General features: G+C 34.8%; 1 protein-coding gene and 1 non-coding gene across 3 annotated transcripts; one reads left to right on the top strand and one right to left on the bottom strand.

Annotated features, from left to right (window-relative positions):
- The first annotated feature begins 2,036 nt into the window (after positions 1–2,036).
- Positions 2,037–2,140, top strand: LOC114580140. Its single transcript, XR_003701428.1, has one exon. It is a non-coding gene; the product is annotated as a small nucleolar RNA R71 (small nucleolar RNA).
- Positions 2,141–3,769: 1,629 nt separating this feature from the next.
- On the bottom strand, positions 3,770–21,855 carry LOC110101391 (5-oxoprolinase). 2 transcript variants are annotated; one of them, XM_020829271.2, is made up of 2 exons: positions 21,364–21,855; positions 3,770–7,847 (listed from the first exon to the last, which is right to left on the bottom strand). In XM_020829271.2, the coding sequence occupies exon 2, from the start codon at positions 7,809–7,811 to the stop codon at positions 4,020–4,022; it is 3,792 nt and encodes a 1,263-aa protein (XP_020684930.1). In that variant the 5' UTR covers positions 7,812–7,847; positions 21,364–21,855; the 3' UTR covers positions 3,770–4,019. The 2 variants fall into 2 exon arrangements, with proteins under 2 accessions (XP_020684930.1, XP_028552526.1); XM_028696693.1 differs by lacking the exon at positions 21,364–21,855 and adding an exon at positions 18,939–18,991.
- Between the last annotated feature and the right edge of the window lie 1,703 nt (positions 21,856–23,558).

Here is a 23,558-nt window from a genome sequence, read left to right on the forward strand (position 1 = left end):
ACTATTAGGACCACACAAAGCCCTTAAAATTTATTAGGGTCAATTGAAGTCCCAAAAAAGACAATATACTCATCATACTCAAAATCCTTCAACTTATAAAGGTAGTTAATGGCAATAGTTAAAGGTCGCCCACTTATCTCTCATATAACACTTAATATTTACAACCTCCTTCACATTTGCAAAATCCTCCCACACAATATTCATAATTGTAGCATAAGGTTCCTCACAGAAGTGCTCCCAACCCCGACTCACTATAGTTTGCATGATATGAAGACTGAGGCTTTAAAAATCATACGCAGGGATAAGTTGTTTAGTCACTACAAACTCTTTAATTCTTTCGTCAGCTTTGGCAAAAATGAACTTAAGCTTATCAAAAGATGAGGAGGATCTCTTATTGCGATTCATTTTGGAGGCCATTGCACAAAAAGGAATGAGGCTAAGAACACTTAAGAGCAAGAGAGTTTAAAAGAGAATGGTGAAATGAGCAAGGAACCAAGGATTTTATTTATAAACACGATGAGCATTGTGGGGATCAGCATTGTGGCGCTTAAAACACATAAAAAGACAAATGGGTTAAACAAATAGTAGCTGGTGCATGTGGCACAACTATGCTTGGTTTTGGAAACCGAAGTGTCACTTTAAGCATGGGAATCCACTATGGCATTAACACTTATGAGCGATGCGACATTTGAAAAGACTAACACCATTGCTCCATAACTACAACAATAATGATTTTGACCTAATACTGGGGAGCTGGAAACAATGCGGCGATGCTCACCAAAGTGTCATAATGAAAAGGTTATGATCATATGGTTAGCTTTTAACCAATAGAATTACCATTTGACTTTTTAGACCTGACGCTACAACCCTTGAAGGCATAACACTACGGTATTGTATGGGTAACTGACCGCTGTGATGCTCAAGTAGATTATATTGTAGCGGTTCAAATCAGTATTTTTCTCAAGAACTTAGCGCTATAGTGTCAGTTTTGAATGTCGCAGTGCTCATCATGTGAACATTGTGGCGCTTCATTCTCTAGTGTTGCGGGCTAGTTTAGAATTCAACACCTCAATTTTTTTAGGATTTAAATCACAACTTTGATCAAAATCAAATATAAAAATAAAAATAATGCAAAACATTTAAACAATAAAATATGAAACATAAAACATTAAAATTATAACAAATTAACACAAAGATGGGTTGTCTCTCAAACAGATAGTCTTCAACCAAATTTGGCTAGATTTATCAATTTGGCTGGGATACATCGTTACAACTCCCAAGTGGTTTTCATTGGATTATTTTCCTTTATCTCTAGGGTTAATTTCATTATTACTAGGTCTACTATTGAAAGAAAATGCAAGTTATTTAAATTAAGTTTACAAAATTCTAATTGAAGCAATTTGACTTTATAATTTAACTCCCAATTGAATCACCGCCTCTTATAAAGCTAACTTTCTATTCACATATTGATTGTTTTAATTAAATCATAGAGTATAAGAAGGTCTAGGATTCACAATAGGATGCTGACGATTATTCCAATTTTCTCCGTGGTTACATTGTCTTGAATTTCATTGATTATTTTCACTAATATTATTTGTCCAACTGAAATTAGGGTGATTCCTCCAACCTAGATTATATTTATTAGCATAAGAATTATTTTATCTTTCGATCATATTTACATTTTCAATCTCTAAATTATTAGTATCCATAATTGAATTCAAATGATTATCTTCCAATTATATATATGAGTTAGATCTTGAGTTAACTCCAATTGTATCTTTTTTTTTTTTTTTTTGAAAAAGCAGCTACTTGAGCAATAATAATCAATAGAGCATCAGATTCATAAACTCCAACTACTCAATTAAGATTCAATCTATTAATGTGCTACTAAAATTTTTAGTAGTCATTTCCTCAATCAATTCATAAGCATCCTTAAATAGCTTAGACATTAATGATACTTCAACTGTAGATCTATAATTGACCTAAGAGATCCTACCAATTCTTTATAAAAGATTTGAATAGCCAACCAATCAGATAAAGTATGATGAGGGCATTTTTAAGCATCTCCTTAAATCTCTCCAAACTATCATAAATATATTCTCCTTTAAATTGGACAAAATGTGATATCAGTTCTAAATTTAACAATTTTTTAAGGTGGGAAATTCTTTACAAGGAATTTATGAGATAACTCATTTCAAGTAAGAATTTAATCACATTTTAGCCTCGTCCCTTAGAAAAAATGAGAACAATCGAATTTTAGTGGCATCGTTATTGATATTATTAAACTTAAAAGTTGCTTACATTTTTAGGAAATTGACTAAATGTAAGTTAGAATCTTCAACAGGTGTTCCTCCAAACTGAGAATTTTATACCATTTGGATAATAGTCGGTTCAATTCAAAATTATTAGCCTGGATAGTATGTCTATTGATACTCTGATGAATTCCTTATACTACAGAATTAACATAATCCCTAAGTGGTTGAGCATGATCTTGATCTTGGATTAGATCAAACATGGTTAAACATTTTTTGGATTTTTAAATTTTTGAAATTATTCTTTCTATTTTTGGATTAAATAATGAAGGCTCCTTTTTTGGATCTATCAAGCATATAATAAGATACAAAAATAAAAATAGAAACCAAGCAATCAAACAAAAATTATTTTTTATTTTTATTTGAATTTTTTTAAACAAATATAATAAAGATAAAGGATACAAGTAGTCCTAAATATGCACTTGTTTCAATAATATAATAAATTGCAATAAGCACATTACTTCACCGGTAATGGTGTAAAAAAATTTATAGGGATGTAAGATGTGATAAGATAATGGAAGCTAATATAAAATTCGTTGGATTTAAAATATGCTTAGGTTTTACTTGATATAAAATTTAAAAAATAACCCACTAATTTATGCAAGTATATGTGTCGAATCAAGTAATAAAATAATAAAATAAAATGTCGAACTCACGAGGAGGTGATCTACTATACTATAACAAAACTATAACTGTTTACTTCAAATGCACGAACTTATCCCAGTAAAATAAAAATGAGATTTTTGAATTCTTACCACTGAATGAAAATAAATAATAAAGTTGATACAATTTTGATAAAATATTTTGGACTAATGTTTGTAAATAATATACGTTTCCTAAATAAAAAATAATAAACATATGTTTCATAATGAGACTTTTATTTATAAATGTGGATCATAACATATGCATCCCTATATCTTTGTCAATTATGTAGAAGTGAAAATAAAGATTATTAGCCATCCTGTTGTTTTATTGTCTGTATAAAACTTAGAATATTAAAGCTTCTTATATCTAGGCATGTCAATATTCCATTTAATATTCATAATTATTCATGCATTACCACGTCAAGGCTATATATCATACTAAATTTTAACTACAGATGATCATTTTATATATTAAATTAAGAACATGAGATACTAAAAATATAATTATTTTCATTAAAAAATAAGTTTACATTAGTACTTAATATGCTCTTTATATCATCAGCTCAAAATGGAAGATCTAGCCAGACATGGAATAAATAAGAAGTAAACTCATATTATTTTTATTCATAGAAGATCAAAGTATAAGAGAAGTAAGAAGTTTATCACCCTGATGAATTTAAGTATCTTTCTAAAGATTGTATCTTCCACTTTCCTATCATCCTTTAAACTTTACGCTAAGGGTCACTTTCTATCCTCCTTTAAACTTTACTGCAGCGGTGATCGGACAGTTCCTCGTCACCAAAAAAAAAGATATTCATCAAAATTATTGCTGACAGTATTTCACTTATTAAATGTCTTGATCATGCAAAATTATTCAATTTTTATTTACCTACCAACTCTACATAAATGCAATTGTAAACAAAATTTTACTAAAAACCCATAAAACATTCAGACAAATGATCAGCTGCTGCGACTTTTTCCAGGTTTCCAAACATCAAAATTCGTATGAAGATCTCTGTTCACCAACGGATATTATTCCTGTGAATAAATAAATACTCAATTCCTACGTAGAAGAAGAAGCAGCAGCTCCCCATCCACCACCACCAGGAGTTAAAATCTGAAGAATCTCACCAGCCTCCACCTCGACTGTGTTCTTGCCTCCCAGATATGCCTTTCTCTTATCCTTTCTAATAAGATAATTAGCCCCACGAGAACCATTCTCCCCACCCTTCAAACCTCTCGGAGCAATTACTCTCCTTTCGCTAAGTATACTTACTACCACTGGGCGCCGGAACTCTATCTCCCTCACAAGTCCATCACCCCCTCTGTGATACCCAGCTCCGCCGCTGTTCTCTCGAAGGCCGAATCTACGCAACAAAACCGGATATCTTTGCTCGAAAATCTCGGGATCGGTCATTCTGGTGTTAGTCATGTGGCATTGAACTCCACTGGTTCCCTTCCAAGTAGGTCCAGCACCACTACCTCCTCCAATTGTCTCATAATATCCAAAATTGTTATCTCCAAATGTTAGATTGTTCATACAACCTTGTGAACAAGCACAGGCCTGGAATGCTGTAAGGATAACATCGGTCACCCTCTGTGAAGTGAGTACATTGCCGCCAACAACTGCGGCTTTCTCACTTGGAGAAAGGAAAGAGCCGTCTGGAATGAAAATTTTTACAGGGGCCAAGCATCCCTGATTCAGAGGGATATCGACATCTAACAAGCAGCGGAGACAGTAGATTACGGCTGCAGCCGTTACTGCTTGTGGGGCATTCCAATTACCATAGACTTCAGGGCTGGTTCCCTTGAAATCGAAGGTTGCTTCGCCAGTTTTTGCGTCGATGCAGAGCCTCAAGTGGATGACCGAGCCATCATCCATATAGTCCTCTTCCTCGATGATGCACGAGCGGTTTTCCTGTTCCACTCGAGCGGCCACTGACTTGAGCATTTCCCTAACGGCATCTTCAGCATTTCGTTGTACATGAATCATGTAAGCCTGTACGGTTTCTGATCCATACTGCTCAATGAGTTCTTTAATCAGGGTTATCCCCCTCTGGTTTGCAGCCACCTGCGCTCTAAGATCAGATAGGTTATCCTGAATCCTGCGAGTTCCTGGAATCTTGTAAGCTGAATTTTCATCAGAGTTTGGAGATTGAAGCAGTTTGACGATTCTCTCTTCTTGGAAGACTCCTCGCTCAACAAGTTTCAATGCCTTGATGGCGGCTCCTTCTTCCCAAATAGCTTTAGAGAAAGGGGGCATACTCCCAGGAGTAATGCCACCAATCTCTGCATGGTGGCCTCTGCTTGCCACAAAAAAGACTAGTTTGCTATTATCAAAAACAGGAGTAATAACAGTTATATCAGGTAGATGGCTTCCACCAGCACATGGATGATTAGTTAATAAAACATCCCCTTCATGAAGATTTTCACCCCAGTACTCGATTTGCCAACGAACAGTAGTAGACATGGCGCCTAGATGCACGGGTACATGAGGGGCATTTGCAACTAGTCCTCCATCAGGACTGAACAAAGCACAAGAGAAGTCGAGCCTCTCCTTGATATTTGTAGAAATGGAAGTTCTTTGGAGAGTCCGACCCATTTGTTCGGCAATGCCCATGAACCTATGATTGAAGATAGAGAGCTGCACCACATCCGCAATTTGTTCGGTTATATTGATGGTGTATGGGGCCGAATAAATCTCGATTTTTATGTTTCCATATTTGGTTATTAAAGCCTTGCATTTAGGTTCTACAATCACGGTACTATTTCCGTTCATGATAATTGCAGGGCCTTCCAAAATGTGTCCATATCCCAACTTCTCCAGCTTGAACAATGGAGTCTGTTGCCACCCAGTTCCAAAATAGATCATGTATTGACTCTCATTTACTGGGTTTTCCAAAACTGGCTCAAGCTCGTGAGACCTCAGAATATTTGTAACTCCAATACCTCGAACTCTTACATCAGAGATAAGAATCTTTCTGTTCTGAAGTTTAAATCCATACTCTTGCTGGAAGAGCTTCACAAACTCAGCAGCGAAGTCATTTGCTTCCCCTTCAACATGCCTCTTCACCATGATGGAAGTATCAGTGCCATCATATCTTAAGTTCAGATATGACTCGGTTGTGATGTTTTCTTCATTAAATCCTTGTTCTCTTAGCTTCTGTTTTACTTTATCTTTTAGATGCAATTCTCTTCGGGATGCTTCAATCACCGAATCTGGAGTATAAACTGAAGAGTAGGGCTCCAGTGCTTCTTCAACAACATCAGCCAAGCCCATTCCATATGCACTCAATATGCCACAGTATCTGTGGATCAGTACTTCAGACATACCCAAGGACCTAGCAATAGCACATGCATGCTGAGGACCTGCACCTCCAAAGCAAGCAAGAGCATGGTTTCTGGTCTCGTGTCCCTTCATTTCTGTTAATTGCCGGATAGGACGACACATAGTCTCATTTGCAACATTAACAAAACCAAGAGCAATCTCTTCCACAGTCATATCCTTAGCAGATGGGTCCTGTCTTTTTTTATAAGAATTTATCTCAACGGACAATTTTTCAAATGCTTTTCGGGTAGCTTCAACATCTAAAGGCTGGTTTTCATCTGGACCAAATATAGAGGGGAAAAAATCTGGAATAACAGTTCCTAGTATCAAATTAGCATCAGTAATTGCCAACTCTCCACCCTTCCTGTAGCAGACTGGACCAGGATGAGCCCCAACAGATTCAGGTCCTACCCGAAAAGATCCGAATTGAAACTTGAGCTTTGAACCACCACCAGCAGCAACAGTGTTTATATCGAGCTGTGGTGCTTGAATTATGGCTCCAGCAATTTGAGTCTCTAGAACCTGCTCATAGCTTCCATCGTAGCGGCTAACATCTGTAGATGTGCCACCCATATCAAACCCAATCAAAGGTTTCGATGATTCAAGACCGAACAGGGTTTGTGAATAGCCAACAACTCCTCCTGCAGGCCCTGAAAGAACAGCTTTATGCCCAGAAAATCTATGCTCTGGCGCCAGACCACCATCTGATTGCATAAATAACACATTCACCTTTTCTGCACCCCCCTCAAATCTAGACATGAAGCCAGTTAAGTATTCTTTGATGACTGGTGTTAGGTAGGCATCAACACTAGCTGTCAGACCTCGAGGCACCGCACGGATCATTGGAGTCAAAGAAGAAGATAGAGAAACATGCCTAAAACCCATGCTCAAAGCTAACTTCTCAATCATGATTTCATGCTGAGGGTAAGTGTATGAATGAAGCAAGACAACAGCCAAACATGTAATTCCTTTGGAAAGCAAACCCTTCAAGAGAGGTTTAAGAGCTTCAATGTCAAGTGATTTTGACACCCTGATAAGCTCCCCTGAAACACCTTCAACCACCAAAGGAGAGGATTTCATTTCCTGTTCGAGAATAAGTTCTATCCTCTCATCTGCCTCTATTACCTCCTCATAAAGATTCGAGGGCTTTGAGACTTTAAGATCAAATATATTTGGACGTGCTTGATTTCCAATTTGAAGCAAGTCTTTGAAACCCTGAGTCACACAAAGGGCAATCCTTTCACCTTTCCGTTCAAGAAGAGCATTCGTAGCAACAGTAGTGCCCATACGGATCCATTCAATTTTGTCAGTTGGAATCTTGGAAGACCGTGGGATTTTATTACCAGTGCGCTCTTCAAGGATTCTCCTAATTCCTTCAATAGGAGCATCATCATAGTTTGCTGGATCAACTGAAAGAAGTTTCATTACACAACACTCTAATCGACCTGGAACTTCTGCATAGATGTCTGTGAAAGTTCCACCTCTATCAATGCAAAACTTGAATTTCCCCTCCCGATTACTTCCCATTTCAAGCTTCTCAGTTTAGGTATCTCAACAGTATTGCTGCAAAGCAAAATCAGTAAGGATTTCATCATAAAAATCAATGAAGCATCACCCTCCATAGTTGCTTTATTAGGAAGAAAAAAAATGAAAAAAAAAACTAGCTTTATTTTCTAGAAAAATATTTCTTTGATAACAAAAAATTATGGAATAAAACTATATTGTCATAATGAATCACAAAAATTACCAAATACAAGCACAATTAATTAACTGTTTGACATATATCCTACAACAAAATATTATATAATCAATGCTGTATGAATATTCATAATTTTATAAAAAAAGCTATTTATTCTCTAATTGAATAAAGCAATAAGTCTAGAACTTCTAACTAATAAATAAAACAAAGAAACGGGCAAGTTAAAAACAAAAACAAAATATTTAGCCAAATTTATAAATCCTTAAAGATATCATTAACACCTAGCATACCCTTCTGCTACGGGACAAAAACCCGGTTCAAAGACAACAGAAAAGTTGTTTGTTCTTTAACACCAATGCCATTTCAGAAATATACTGAATTTCTTGGCCTACCAGCGATTAATGGCTTTCAGCCAGAACAAAAAAGATCATAGCAACACATTAGGATTCTATAGTATTCTAGCCACATAAAACAAATTTCTAACATAAAAGATCAATAATAAATAAATATAGAAAATCACAAAGGTTCATCACAAGTTTCAACTACTAGCTTCAAATCCCAGTCAAAAAAATTGACTTGGTCAAGTTCAGGTCACTGGTTCAACCACCAAGTCATTGAGATATTTCTGATTATATAAATAACAACATCTGAACAAAGTAAAATTTTTAAACTTTTGAATGCCAGCATGAGAGTATTCAAGGGATGACATTTTCTCAAGAGAAAATGAATGCATGGTGAACTTTAAGACATCCAATCAGAGTTCCACACTAAAATCAAGTAATTTAAAATGTTTTAATGTTGTCGTCAGTATTCAGCTATCGTGCTGTAATATTGAAAGCAAGCTTTTATTCTTTCTATCCAAAAAATATAATTGGAGAATTTCCACTTCCTCTGATCTCTATTAATTCTCACTCCCTCTGAAATAATAAATGCAAGGTAAAACAAGGAGAGCAACAGATTGACCAAAGAAATCAAAGTGAAGCAGTAAAAGATAAAATGAAAAATAGAGCTTCATCCACCGAAGGGTACTTCTCCAATTTAATCATCTAACTTTAATTGGAAAAAAAATCCTTTAATTGTGCAAATCTTCTATATCCCAACTACGTCATACCACAGAATCAAGATATATAAATTAATCACAACTAAATACTCGAACATTAACAATTCATAGTAATTAATGTCTCAACAACAACAACAACAACAAGCCTTTATCCCACTACGTGGAGTCGCCTACATAAATCCTATTTCTCCATTGTGTCCAGTTAATGGTCAAATTCTCATATCCAAGCTTCTCTTGGAAAAGCTATAAAAAAAGATCAAATTCTCATCTAAATCTAATAAATAAAGGTCATTTATAATATTTTCTAATCAAGTCTTTTTAGATCTATTTCTATCTTTCTTAATATAAGTCAAATCTAATACATCTACTTTCCTAATCGGGTCATCGGAAGTCTGCCTTTTTATGTGACCAAACCATCTAATGTGACTCTCTCTATCTTATCTTCAACTGGAGCTACTCCAACCTTTTCACGGATATGCTCATATCGTATCCGGTCTCTAAGAGTAAATCCCATCCTCATCTTTACAAGACTTAATTTAATATTATGCTTCTCTTTAAATTGCCAACATTCTACACCATAAAGCATTGCAGGTCTTACTACCATCTTATAGAATTTTCCCTTAAGTTTGAGAGGGGCTTTTCTATCACATAACAAGCCTGATGTATTCCTCCACTTCAACCATCAAATTTGACTTCTACTAATAATATTTCTATCTATTTCACCATCACTATGAACAATAGACCCAAGAAATCTAAAATGTCTCATTCATAAAAATTTTAATTGATATACATGATTCTTGTTATACTAATTCTAAACCTCTCATCATCTAACATATTCTTCAGTTATCTAAAATTTTGTTTTTAGCATAGACAGCTTTACCTGTGAAGCCTATATCATTTACATGAGTACTTGCCATAAAAAAAACATCATGACTAAAAGGAAATAGATATTTACTTGAAGTTGATCATTTATATAATCTTACTATGATTGAGGAATTATACTCCTGTTACTATAATTGGTTGTTGCATAATTATAAATGCCATCACAAATTTCAACAAAAATTTTAAATGTATGTCTTCTCCTCATAAAAGTTTTTTTTTTTTTTTTGCATATTAGTAAAAATGAAGTTGGAGAGGCTGTAAAGAAAATGAAGTGTGCAAAAGCTATTGGACAAGATGATATTCTAATAGATGTGTGAAAATGCTTAGTAGATGAAGGAATTTCTTGGTTTACTAAACTTTTTAATATTATTTTGAAGACTAAAAAGATGCCAGATGAGTGAAGAATGAGTGTGCTGATTCTTATTTTTAAGAATAAATGTGATGCATAAGATTGTGCGAATTATAGAGGAATTAAGGTAATGTGTCGTACTTTAAAATTATGGGAGAGAGTTATGAGCATAGGTTACGACGTGATACTAATGATTCTCAAAATCAATTTGGATTCATGCCAGGCAGGTCTACTATGGAAGCTATACATTTCTTGAGAGGTTTGATGGAGAAGTATAGAGAGTATAAGGAGGATCTACATATGATATTTATTGATTTAGAGAAAGATATGATAAAATTCCAAGAGAAGTGATATAGAGAGTTAAAGAAAATAAAGGGGTTAATAATGTTTATATTCACATCATTAAGGATATGTATGTAGGAGCTGTTACTTGTGTTCAAACACAAGTGGTTTGACCAAGTATTTTCCAATTTATGCTGAATTACATCAAAGATCAGCTCTAAGCTAATACCTTTTTGCTTTAGTCATGAATGTTCTCACTAGATATTTGCAAGAGGATATACCTTGGTGTATGCTTTTGCTGGTGATATTCTTCTTATTGATAAGAAGTGGGAGTTGAAGGTAAACTTGAATTATGGAGGTCAACCTTAGAGTTTAAAGATTTTCGTTTGAGTAGATCTAAAATCAAATATATGGAGTGTAATTTTAGTGGTTATAGATCTAGTAAGGGGATTATGACCTTAGGCGATCAAGTCATTAATAAGAGTACATGTTTTAGATATCTTGAGTCTATTGTTCAGAATGATATGGAAATAGATGGGGATATTATTAGTAAAATTCAAGTTGGATGGTTGAAGTGGAGGAGTGCATCGGGCGTGTTTCGTGATAGAAAAACCCCCCTCAAACTAAGAAAAAAAATCTATAAAATGGTAGTGAGACCTGTAATGCTTTATGGTGCAGAATGTTGGACATTAAAAGAGAAGCATAATATTAAGTTAAGTGTTCAAGAGATGAGGATGCTCAAGTAGATGAGTGCATTTACTCTTAAAGAAAGGATACGAAATGAGCATATACGTGAAAAGGTTGGAGTAACTTCTATGGAAGATAAGATTAGAGAGAGTCGCTTTAGATGGTTTGATCCATTATTTAAAATTGCACAATATGAGGCTCGGCTTTACGCAATTCCAGTAAAAAATGCCTCAAGGCTTATGGGTGAGGCGTTACGCCTCACTCCAGTGAGGCGAGGCGCGCCTCAAGGCGATCCTTAACCAAGTTGAGGCGCAAGCCTCATAAAAAAAACTCAATGCATAAGCCTCGAGGCATTTTTCATTGGAATTGCGTAAATATATATATATAATTAAAACATACATAAATCCTGAAGTAAAGCCCCAAACAAATCACACTTTGTGCACTCCCAAGTCATAACAACTTCCTCTGAAATGCCTCAACTCCAGCTCATCGCCTTCGCCATAGCCACCCCCAAGTCATAACAACTTCCTCTGAAATGCCTCAACTTTCTAGTTGTTGCCAACTTTTCAGTCTTTTTTAGAAATTAAATGTAGATGAGTAGGGAACTGAGAAAAAAAAATTGAAGTTGAACTTAATATTATATGATACTTTTATGCAGTTTCTATATTTAATAATTTATTGCTCATAAAATATTTGTATTTCAATTCTATTTTATGCAATTTATCACTAGCAACTTTACGTCTTGTGCATTTTTTTTTCATATATCATTGTGTTACTTCATATAATTCAATAGAAAGATAATATATTATTTTTTAACATATTATTTGGGTATTATATAAAAATTTACTTTTAACATTTATTTGCACTAAACGCAATTTTTATTTTGAGGCTCACGCCTCAAAACGCCTTGAGGCTTATGTCTCGCCTCACGAACAAAAAACGCCTCAATACCTAATTATGCAAATTTAAACATTGGTTTGATCTCATAAAAAGGTTGCCTTCCGATGACCCCGTAAGGAAAGTAGATATATTGGATTTGGCTTATGTTAAGAAAGGTAGAGGTAGACCTATAAAGACTTGATTAGAAAATATTAGAAATGATCTTTCTTTATTAGATTTAAATGAGAATTTGACTCTTAACATGACACAATGAAAAAAAAAGGATTCATGTATAAAGGCTTGATGTTGTTGTTGTATGTTTTCTCCTCATGCCACAAATCAATTCTCAAGGTACGTAATCATATTTAAATTAAAATGAAATTTTATAAATAATATCCATTTGATATTTTATTGAAGCATCCTAGTCATAAATTTCCAAGTGATGCTAATGTTTTTCAAAATTTTCACCAAATTGAATGTGGTGCTTAATCAGACATTTGTGATTCTATATTTGATTTATCAGACACATGCATGCACTCATCCTCAATCACACATGCATACACATTTACTTTTATTTAATTATAATTAAAACAAAGTAATTACAATATGTTTCAAATTTTTATAGAATATGATGTAATTTACATTAAGTTGCCATTGAGATCCCAAAGCCCAAATGAGAAGGTGGGGTTGAAACTAGGTTAGACATAAATTGGATATTATTCAGTTTTATACCAAATAAGGATATTTTAAACTAAATTTTCGCTCTTCCTGTCTATCATGTTTCTTTAGTTATGAGGGGACATAATCAAAAACATACTTCTTAAAGCTGAATGCACAATCACGATAGTAGAGAGATATAATGTTGATTCATGACTAAAGAAATGTCTGAGTTGAATCTAATATCAAGTCTAAACTCAGGATACTGAGGTGGATATAGCTTAGTGGTATTGTCTTTATCTAACGTCTGCGGTAAAGTCAATCCAATGCCATCCTAGTCGCTGGAAACATGTTCTTGCTTGTGTACGATTGTTGTTTGTTTTTTGTTTTGCTAAAAATCAAGATTACTCATAGGTTACGTTCAAAAAACAATGATGAAACCATTATCACTCAATGCATTTCACATAAAACCTAACTTGTTCCATAAGCCTTCGGCACACCAAATTCCAGATAATATTTTGATACAAGAGGATTAGTTTCAACCCTGGAAAGCTAGTTTTGGCGATTCTATGAAGCTTGAAATCCATGAATATGAAGAGAGATTATAGGAAACTAACGATCATCTTTTCAGCATGAACTAATAGATGAACAAGATGATAGTTGATCAAATGGATACAAGGATGGTTCAAATGGACATAATGATTGCTGCCATTGAAACTCTTGCTATTAATATAGTGCTTCGATCATTTCCTCATCCACCTACTTAGGCAAATGGAGAGCATCTAATGTAGACAGCAAACATAGAGAAATTCATCTACAAGGATAGAAGCTGAGAAGAATACATCAACTAAAGAAGAATAACATCTTCCATTCGAGTTAGAGACAAAGTTGGAGTTTCTTTAATATGATAGAACAACCAAAACTGAGGCAATAAATAATTCGTTTCAGCTTTCAGAAACATATTTGTTGATTTATGATTATTATGATAGTAAACAAATCACATTTGCTCATTTGAAGTTTCTCGCACAATTTAGTTCAGTGAAAATCATATTTTTAAAATATTGATATGCCAATCCTTGAACAAGGTTTTAAAAAGTGAAATATGTAATTGAGGCATTTTTTCTTAGAGAGGCAAGGCATAAGCCTCGATGCAGATTAAGGCGTGAGCCTAAAAACAGTAATATAAAAAATTCATAAAATTGTAAATAATTCACAAAAATAAAAAATGAAATAAACTATCAACTTATTTATTTGATTTATCATATAAAGATATAAACCACAAATATCAATATTAAATGTTATTATAAGAGGAAAGTTTGAAATGAGATTCAAACACTTAAATAAACAAAGCGGATTAGGATCAGGATCCATGGCAGCCTCATCCTCACTTTCAATTAATTAAGAGGAGTCCTCGTATTATAATACTTCTATCATCCTTAGATTTTGTCTCATTGTCATTTTTAAAATATTTTTTCAATTACAACTTTTTTCTTGCTCCCTATATCAAATGACATGGCATTAAATTTAATCTAAAATAAAACATATTTATCACGGCCCCGCAATCATGATCCCACTCGAAGCTCTATGTGCTAGCATGCGATGTCGTGGGTAATATAATAGAATTGAGTATAAAATAATAAAAATAACAATATTTAATATATAATAAAATTTTCATAAAGTTTAATCCAAATGCGTTGTTGCCTCAAAACACTTTAACTTGTTAAGCCTCGAGATATATGCCTCATTTGAAAAAGGCATTAGCCTCGTTGATGCCAGTGAGGCTTAAGCGTCTAGGCACTCCTTGTGCGCCTCAATTTGAGGCGCACTTCAGGTTGTGCTCCTTGAATAATTTTTTAAATGATTTCCTTGACAAGAGCAAAATTTAAAAGATGTTAGAAAGCTAACATATATTCTATCATTCATGAAGAAGAAAAGTGGATTTTATAGTAGAATTTGAATACTCGACAAAAATTTGAAGGTAGCCAATAAGTTCAGAAATTTCATTTAATGACAAATTTGTATTCTTTTTTTTTTTTTTTTTGTATTCATGAAATATGAAGAAGGGCATGCAAAATTAGTACAAAATTGAAGCCCTTTCTCTTTACTAGTCCTTAAAGCTAGTACAGAAGCTATTGCACTTGAGGGAAGCAATATGACTCTTATCTATTGAACAAAAAAATCCTAATTTGCAATTGTAAAAAAGAAGACTAAAAGTTTGGCTATAGAGAGCAAGAAAGTAGATACCATCTCGCCACTACAAAAATACCAAAATGCATAATTACAAATGTCTAAAATTTATATCCAGATAAGAAGCAAAATTGGGAAGAAAATAAAAATAAGACCTTTTTATAGCCAATCCTACTATAGCATATATATACATTTAAGTCACCTCTAGTAATTATTATTTCTTCTTTAGGTATTGATCATCCATTTACTCCCAAGATTAATTTTTTAAACCATCTTCTAATACAAAGTAAGGAGCATAACTGCTAATAACATTTATAATGTCATCATGAATAATTAACTTAATTATAATCATCATATTATTAATCTTATTCACTTAAATAATTTTAAGTTTGTACTCTTTATCCATAACTCTTTCAGTATCATTTCTATTCTTAATGTTCCTAATGCCCTTAGGTTATATCCCTTCCAATTAATTTCTTGCAAACAAGTAATATATTTTCTTTTTTTATTGTTATTATATCCCTAAATTATATATAGTAAAGTAAATCTTAGTTTTGAACATGTTATCCACTTAGCCCTCACTCACTTTTTTTTACAATCAGGTTAAGTTATGATATGCTAGTTTTGTAACCAAATGTTTTTCACCATAATCATAGCAACTTATGGGTTGCCCTTACAAACCCTTGTCTTGTTCTCATTATAATGAGTTAGTTCATATCATGTTATTTTTGGAGAACTACTGAGCACTAGCAAAATTTAAATTTGAATCAATTTCATTAAAACTTGCATAAGTTTTATGATTGGTTGTGGACGTAGTTTCAACCCCACCTTCTCATTTGGGCTTTGGGAACTCAATGACAGCTTAATTAATGTAAACTACATCATATTCTATAAAAAATTGATACATATTGCAATTGCTTTGTTTGTTTGAATTATACTTAAATAAAAGTAAATGTGTATGCATGTGTAATTGAGGATGAGTGTGTGCATGTGCCTGATAATTATCAAATATAAGATTACAAATGCCTGATTAAGCACCACATTCAATTTGGTAAAAAATTGAAAAACATTAGCATCACTTGGAAATTTATGACTAGGATGCTTAATCAATAAAATATCAAATGGATATTATATATAAAATTTCATTTTAATTTAAATACGATTAAGTATCTCAAGAATTGATTTTGGGTAGTGTTGTAAATGAACTGAGCCGAGTCGAGTATGTCTTTTGCTCATGTTTGAGCTCGTTTGTTAAGAGTTTGTTCGAGCTCGGTTCGAACTCAATGCGAGCTTTTTTATTTATGTTCAATCTTGGTTCATTTAAAATGAAGGATGTCGATTCATGTTCAGTTCATATTTGGTTTGTTTTATGCTTATGAAGCTTTAAACGAGCAAGCTTATTGAGTAAATGATCAAACTTATTGAGCCCTTAAACGAACAAGCTTATCAAGCCCATAAACGAGTAAAGCTTTTTAAGCCCATAAACAAATAGTTTGTTAAGCTCATAAATGATACTTTTAATGAACAATCTTTTTAATGAACACTGAAATCAAATAATTTATCAAACATGAATAAATACATCTTGTTCATGAACATTCCTATCAAACATGAACAAAATTGTTGTTCAGCAATTTGATTACCATGCACTAACCATTAGTGCAGAGATAGCTTATTGATTTAGCTCATTGTCAAACAACAAAATATAAATGACAGTAGTTTAATTCATGAATTTTCTCTCTCACAAAGAGAACTATTTAGCTTAGTAAATATGAATGACCAACTCATAAATAAAAGTTAATAAAGTTTCTAAGGGTGCGTTTGGGACGGCTTCACGGTTGCTTTGCTTCAGAAAAATTTAGTAAAGGTGCGTTTGGGGCATTGCGGTAGAACAAAGTTACAAAAATTTCTGCGGCCCGCTGCTGCTTCTCGCGACCTTCCATTGCGTCCCGCGGTCCGCTGCTGTTGCTGCTTTCCGCCGTTTTGAAGGAAGTAAATGACGAAAAAATCCAATCGCCCTCACCGCTTCCTTCCTCTCCTCCCACTCCTTGTCCTCGAGCTTTACCTGCTTCGGCGGCCGATCACATCTCGGAATCACGAGCGGTTGGTTCACAGGATCTGAAATTTTCACGGAGATGGAGGTTAACTCGCCGATCTTGATCACGTCGCCGTCGGAGAGGGAGGTTGGTTCTTCGTCGGGGGAAATAAGAGAACCGTTGACATAGGTTCCATTGGATGATCCGAGGTCTGTAACAACCCAGCGAGAGATTTCAGGAAGGAAGTTAACAGTAAGATGCTTTTGAGAAATGCTGGGATCCTTGATGACGACTGTGTTGCCTCTGACTACTCGGCCAATGCGGATTACGGTTCCTGGGTTGCACGCTAGGGTTTCCCCTGCCTTAGGTCCCTTGTCGATTGAGAGACAGAGGGTCGAGCTCGCCATGGAAGAGGAAGACGCGAAGCTCTCTCTGCCCTGTAGTTTGAAGTGTTGACGAGAAAAGGGAAAAAGGTGTTGAAGTGAAAAGCCAGAGGAAGTGGAAACGGTCAGATTTCGATCTGATGATGGTGATGCTGCTGGTGACGATCGGGACGACCGTTCTGACGCCATTGGTGGTGGCGTTCATTGTGCGACGAGGGAGCAGATTGGATTTTTTCATCATTTAAAAAAAAAATTAAAATTTACTTCAAAATATGATATAACATTATCAAAATAAAATTAGAGAACTTTGATATTTAAAGTGGATAAAATAATAGTTTAACACTGTTAGTTTGTATTATGTACGTGAATAGAAAAAAAAATGTATATTTATACAAATTTTTTTCATATTAATATATATAAGGGTAGTACGGTAATTTATTCGCATACAGGTGCAGCACAGCAGTTTGACAGTTATATTATCCAAACAAAATATAATGATTTATGTACAGTAACTTCAAAAAGCAACTTTCTGTACACCAACTTCACAAACTGTTTTACCGACAGCTGCAGCCGTCCCAAACGCACCCTAAATGTATAGAAGATCTCCTAAATATGATACACTAAGCTACATACAGTTGCTAACTATTTCTCCTTCCACCAGTTTGTACCTTTGCACACTACAAGCCTAACAAGTTCAAATTTTTTCAAATTGTCATATTCAGAGAAAGAGTCATGAATTCCATAGTTGCCCAAATTGTCCATCCAAGGGAATTCGGTCTGGCAATATAAGGGAAGTTCATCATTGTCCAAGGCATAACAACAATCCCACCAGACCAACTGAAGCATTAAAGAACATCTAAATCTAAAATTTTATTTAAAAAAAATATATGAAAGCATAGCTAGCATAGCTGCACAATAACATAGCTGCACAAAGACCATCGTATCAGATCTACCGTTGAAGACGACCCAGAGATGAGACCTCTGTGAAGATATTAATAGAAGCTTTTCATCATCATCCAGGAGACAAGGAGAGCAAAACCCCAGATATTAATAAAGCATGAAAACCCTTCCACAATAATTTAAGAAAATCTAAGACCATGAACAAGACACAAAATAATCAACTTAGATTTAGTAATAAAAAAATAAAATCATCAACATGAGTCTGAACCCGTGATTACTTCTCCAACCAAATATTCCACCTCCTAGCATGCCTCTTTTCACCGAGGCTTTTGTTTTTCAGTGGACGAACTCTCAGGAGTGAGCAGGGCAACGCAAGGGAGAAATAGGAGCGTAGACTTCAGCGGCGGTACTTGAGCGGAGAAAGAAGGGTTATACTATTCTATTTAAATGTGAGAATGAACTATGGTGATATGCATATAATATTAAAATTTTAAGTGTTAAATATATAAATAGAATAGTATAAGATGGTATTTATGTAAATCTCCCAATATATAAACATAAATTAGTCTCATAACCAATCCAAAAAAAAAAAAAACTCATCAAAATTGCCCACGACTTGTTCATTACATAAGTCACTCATTAAATAGGCGACTTACCCCTCTCCCTTTATCACCCGTGAATCCGCCCAATTTCCACATTTGGCGTCTTCCTCTCTTGATCCAGCAACCATTCGGCTCCTTCTGACTAAAATGACTTTGCAGGTAAGTTTTTGGACCTTTTTAATTTTTTGGCAGTTATATTTTGTGGTTATGCTAAGTTAGGCGAAGTTTTTTTTTTAAGTTTCTACATTATATTTAGGTGTTTCCTTAATTTTTTTTAGGTTTAGTCATTTAAATATTTGTTGCCAAAAAAAGAAAGGAATGGTCTATATTAAACTTTTTTTGGCAAATGTATTTATAGGAGATCAAAAAATTATATATATATGGTTGGGATGTGAAATTTTTTGTGTTTTTTAATATGATGTTTAAGTGTAAAATTATTAAGTTTTATTTTGAAATAGGTTTATATTAATTTATTTTGTAAAACTTAAATATATTATATTGTATTCAATATTAATATATCATTTATGATAAATGATGATTTTGTGTGAATGTTTTTGAATTATGAGTAAGGTTATGTCAGTTTATCATAGGATTTGATAAGTGAAATGAAGTAGTGCAGTTATGTTTGGACGAGGAGTGTCATTTGTTCTTATATATAATGGAGAATTGTCTTTAGATGATAAGTATGCACCAACATATAATGGGACAATTATCGCCCTTTGCAAGTGCCAGCTAACACAAAGTTAGAGCAATTGACGTTTAGGATTCTCGAAGCTCGTAAGTATGATACATTTAAGTATATAATGATGTTAGTTTGTCGTCTGTCCTTAGGGAATGAGTTTATAGCTTCACTTGTGGGGGATGATGAGGTATGTGAAATGGTGTTATCGCATGTGATTGGACAAATACTTATACTTTATGTAGAGGTTGAAGAGATTGGCGCACCTAGTAATGTTGTTGAGATTCACACCCCAAGTGCATGAAACATTCAGTTTGGAGGAAATGATAGAAGGTGGTTCGATGATTCCACCGATTGAACCGTTATATGCTAAGTACTTCATGTAAATCTTTATTGAATGAAGTATAAATTTGTGGATGTATTAACATACATTTTGTTGGTGATTGAGTGAAAGGAAAAGAAGTTATTTGCCGGATGTATCAGGACCTTCCGCGAGATCGTCACTCACAGTTGATGATGGCTATGAAACCATGAGCAGCGGATCCAGCAAGCCGGGTGATGATGATGATGATAACATACTATGTGGTGCAGACGAAGAGAATGTTGATATGAATACTGAAATAAATAGCATCATCCAACGATATTGTTATGTCAATGTTGGTACTGCTAAAGGCATGGCTATAAATAATGACTTTGTTAAGATATATTTGAACACTTGTGAATGGGATGAGGACATAACAAATGACGGTGAAAATATTGGGTATCAAGTCGAAGAAGAGTTTTCAATTCCAACAGAGTTGATGGAGGAGACGTGTTTCACTAAGAATGACCTATAATTTGCATTACAGGGTGTGATTAGAACGACAAATCGGATAGTCCATGTCAACGGTGTCTGCATACAAGCATGAGCAAATATCTTGGCAGGATATAGAAAATATATTCTATGAAGTAGCAACATACTTATGCTCCTATTCTAGCGACAAGACACAGCAAGTGTAATTCTCAATTTATATGTCACTTCATATTGCCCAATAATAGAAGGTAGATGGATCTAAAGCCAGAGTAAGATTATAGGTCAAATTGAAGTTAATTTCAACATAAAAGTTTCTGTTGATCTAAATACCAAATCACGCTCGTAAAGGAGCAAAATCGGTGATGGAAGCAATGCGGGCAACGATGCGATGCATCACTTGAATGATCAAACGACATCGAATCACCAGATGGATTGCACTGTTGCGATCAGAACGTCGAATTCCCCTAAGTCAAAGCCTCTCGCAGTCGAATCAGAGGCTACAAGTCAAGATCGACGATCAACAACCAAAAATGACGCGCGATGTCAATCAAATGATGTACGATTGTAAAACGGACTTTGCCGCTGCATTCAGAGCGTCCTCATTACTCAATAGAGACTGCAAATTTATTCAATTGAAATCGCGTAGGGAGATCAACGTGGGTCCCGAGGCAATGCACGCAAATAGAGGAAATTAATATGCGTTGTCTCCCAAAGCCCAAACAAAGTCCGATCGCAAAACGGACAGCGCTGTTGCGTTTAGAACGTCTAAATCATCTAAGAGGGACTATGAAATTGCTCATTAAAAATCACACGTGCAAATAGACATGATTTCCATGCAATGACTTACAAATTTGGAGAAATTTTAAGAAAATCAAAAGAAAAATAGCTGTTTCAAATTCGGGGTTCTTTACAATAATAATAATAATTATTATTTTATTTAATAATAATAAGCCTTATTATTATGAATAAAAAAAAAACCAAAAAAAGTCAAAAAGAATTAAAATCACCTCGCCCTAGAGCACGAACGTCCGGCCACACGTCGACAGCAAACTCAAAGCTTGGACGAACCGATCAGCCTCTCGTTCTAGTGTTTCTACCATGCCATTCGCACGCCTCACGACCTGCACTCAATCGAAGCCTTCATCCAACTAAATAATCCTCTGTTTCTGAACCAAGCACCGACTTCCATACTGTACAGCTGATTCCGACTCAACACCCGTGCCTGTAGCTCGCCGTTTCTCCTCTCAATTCATCTCCTCCTCTCAACTCATCTTCTCCGATTGACTCCAGACGCAAGCAGGCGATGCCAGTAATCATTTGCCGAACTCCCTAAGCTACTACAACCTTTCGAGCCAACCACCTATCACGCCTCCGACCTCGGCAGACCCCAGATTCGGTCAATACAAGATCAGACTCCCTCCGGAAGCCGATTACACGAGCTTCTCCACCTCTTTTCTGACCTCAACCTCATAAGCCCGTCGCCTTTTCTTGTGTAATCGGGGGGTCTGATGGTATATTGACCGGGGAAAAAAGATTTATCATAAGTGATAAAAAAAAACCATAAAAAAAATATATTAAAGCATTATAAATCAATGAACAAATTTTAAGGAGCTTTATTAATGTCTAAATTAATTGAAGGAGCATCATCTTAAAATATTTTAGTAAGGACTAAACAGCTTGGCGTTTTCAGAATGCACCAAATTGTTTGGTGCATTCTAAATACAAAATTTTATTAGAGTTCGGGCAAAGTTTTATATTAAGCATCATTAACATAATTGTTGCGGGCTAGAATATACGCGGCGATAGAGTTAGAAAGTATTCGTCTTAGCGTTGTACGGATATTCAACACACAGACAGAAGATGAAAGAACACCAGGATTTTTACGTGGAAAACCCTAGAAAGGGAAAAACCACGGGGCCACACCCAGTTGAAAAGAGTTTCACTATTATTTGCTTAAAGTACAAGAGAATGACTCGTCCTTAAAATTTATGATAATCAGATTATAAAGAATCACTTCTAGATTGAAATCCAGTTACAACATCAGGCAGAATTTTGTCGTCGCTTGGAGATCGGGCAGAATTTCAGCGTCTTTTGGAAGTAAAGCAGAATTCTGGCGTTGTTTGGAAGTCGGTCAGAATTCCGATGTCATTTGGAAGTCAAGCAGAATTCCAGTGTCCCGTGCAAGTCAGGCAGAATTCCGGCGTCCCGTGGAAGTCGGGCAGAATTCCGGACGGTGGTCGAGGAGGAGTTTCCTCCCTCCTTCATTTTTTTTTCTCTTCTTCTTCTTGCTTGGATCTCCTTTCAAGGGAAATGAGGAGTCTATTTATAGATTTCTGGAGTGACATAACCCGTAAATAGGTGAGAAATCAGGGGTAAATGGGGACTGGTTGGATGGACTGGCGATTTTAATTCCCTTGATCGTGTACTGTTCGTCAGACATTTGAAAGTCTTAATGATGTCAGAATTCAGCAATCTTGGACTCGTTAGATTTGACTCATCAAGATGCTCGATTCAACTATAAGCATGTTATGTTTAGAAACCGTAAGATAACTTAAATTGTAGTTCGAACTTTCCAACAGCTCTTCGGGTCCTTGATTTGGACTCATTTGGGCTCGGATTGAGTCAAATTTGGTGTCGTTGGGTTTGTATTTCTGAGATGCTCAGTTTGATTATAAGTTTTCAAAAATTAAATTTCAGGTGATCCAGAATTTAGTTTTTGAAGTTTCTGACTTGATTTTGTCTCGAGATTCATGCCCGATCAAGATAATTTTTTGATGATATATTAGTTGCCCCCCTATCCCGCAGCTAGCGATTGCCCGTACCACCACCAATTTTTTTTAATTTATTCATAAAAAATCCAAAAAAAAATCATAAAATTTCCAAAAAATCTGAAAAATTCCAAAAAAAATCTGAAAACTTCTGTCCACCAAAAAAACTTTAAATAACCCCTTAAGGCCAGGGGGAAACTTGCACATTCTTCTCTTCTCTTTCTGGCTTTCTAATAGTTGAGGCCTTATACTATTTTTTATTATGTGACTTTTCCTACTTAACTCAGCGCCCCTCCTCTTGTACAAAAGTTGGAATTTTCTCATCTTTTCCTTCTTTCTCCCCCATTTTTCTTCTTGCTCTAGAGGTTTTTTGCTATCTTTCATATGACTTTTCTTACTCAAATTTAGCGCTCCTCTATAGTATATAAATTGAA

This window comes from Dendrobium catenatum, unplaced genomic scaffold (assembly GCF_001605985.2).
Source record: "Dendrobium catenatum unplaced genomic scaffold, ASM160598v2 fragScaff_scaffold_817, whole genome shotgun sequence".
NCBI lineage: Eukaryota > Viridiplantae > Streptophyta > Magnoliopsida > Asparagales > Orchidaceae > Dendrobium > Dendrobium catenatum.

Coding starts and splice junctions, on each gene's coding strand:
- LOC110101391 (XM_020829271.2), bottom strand. CDS start 7,811: ATGGGAAGTAATCGGGAGGGGAAATTCAAGTTTTGCATTGATAGAGGT.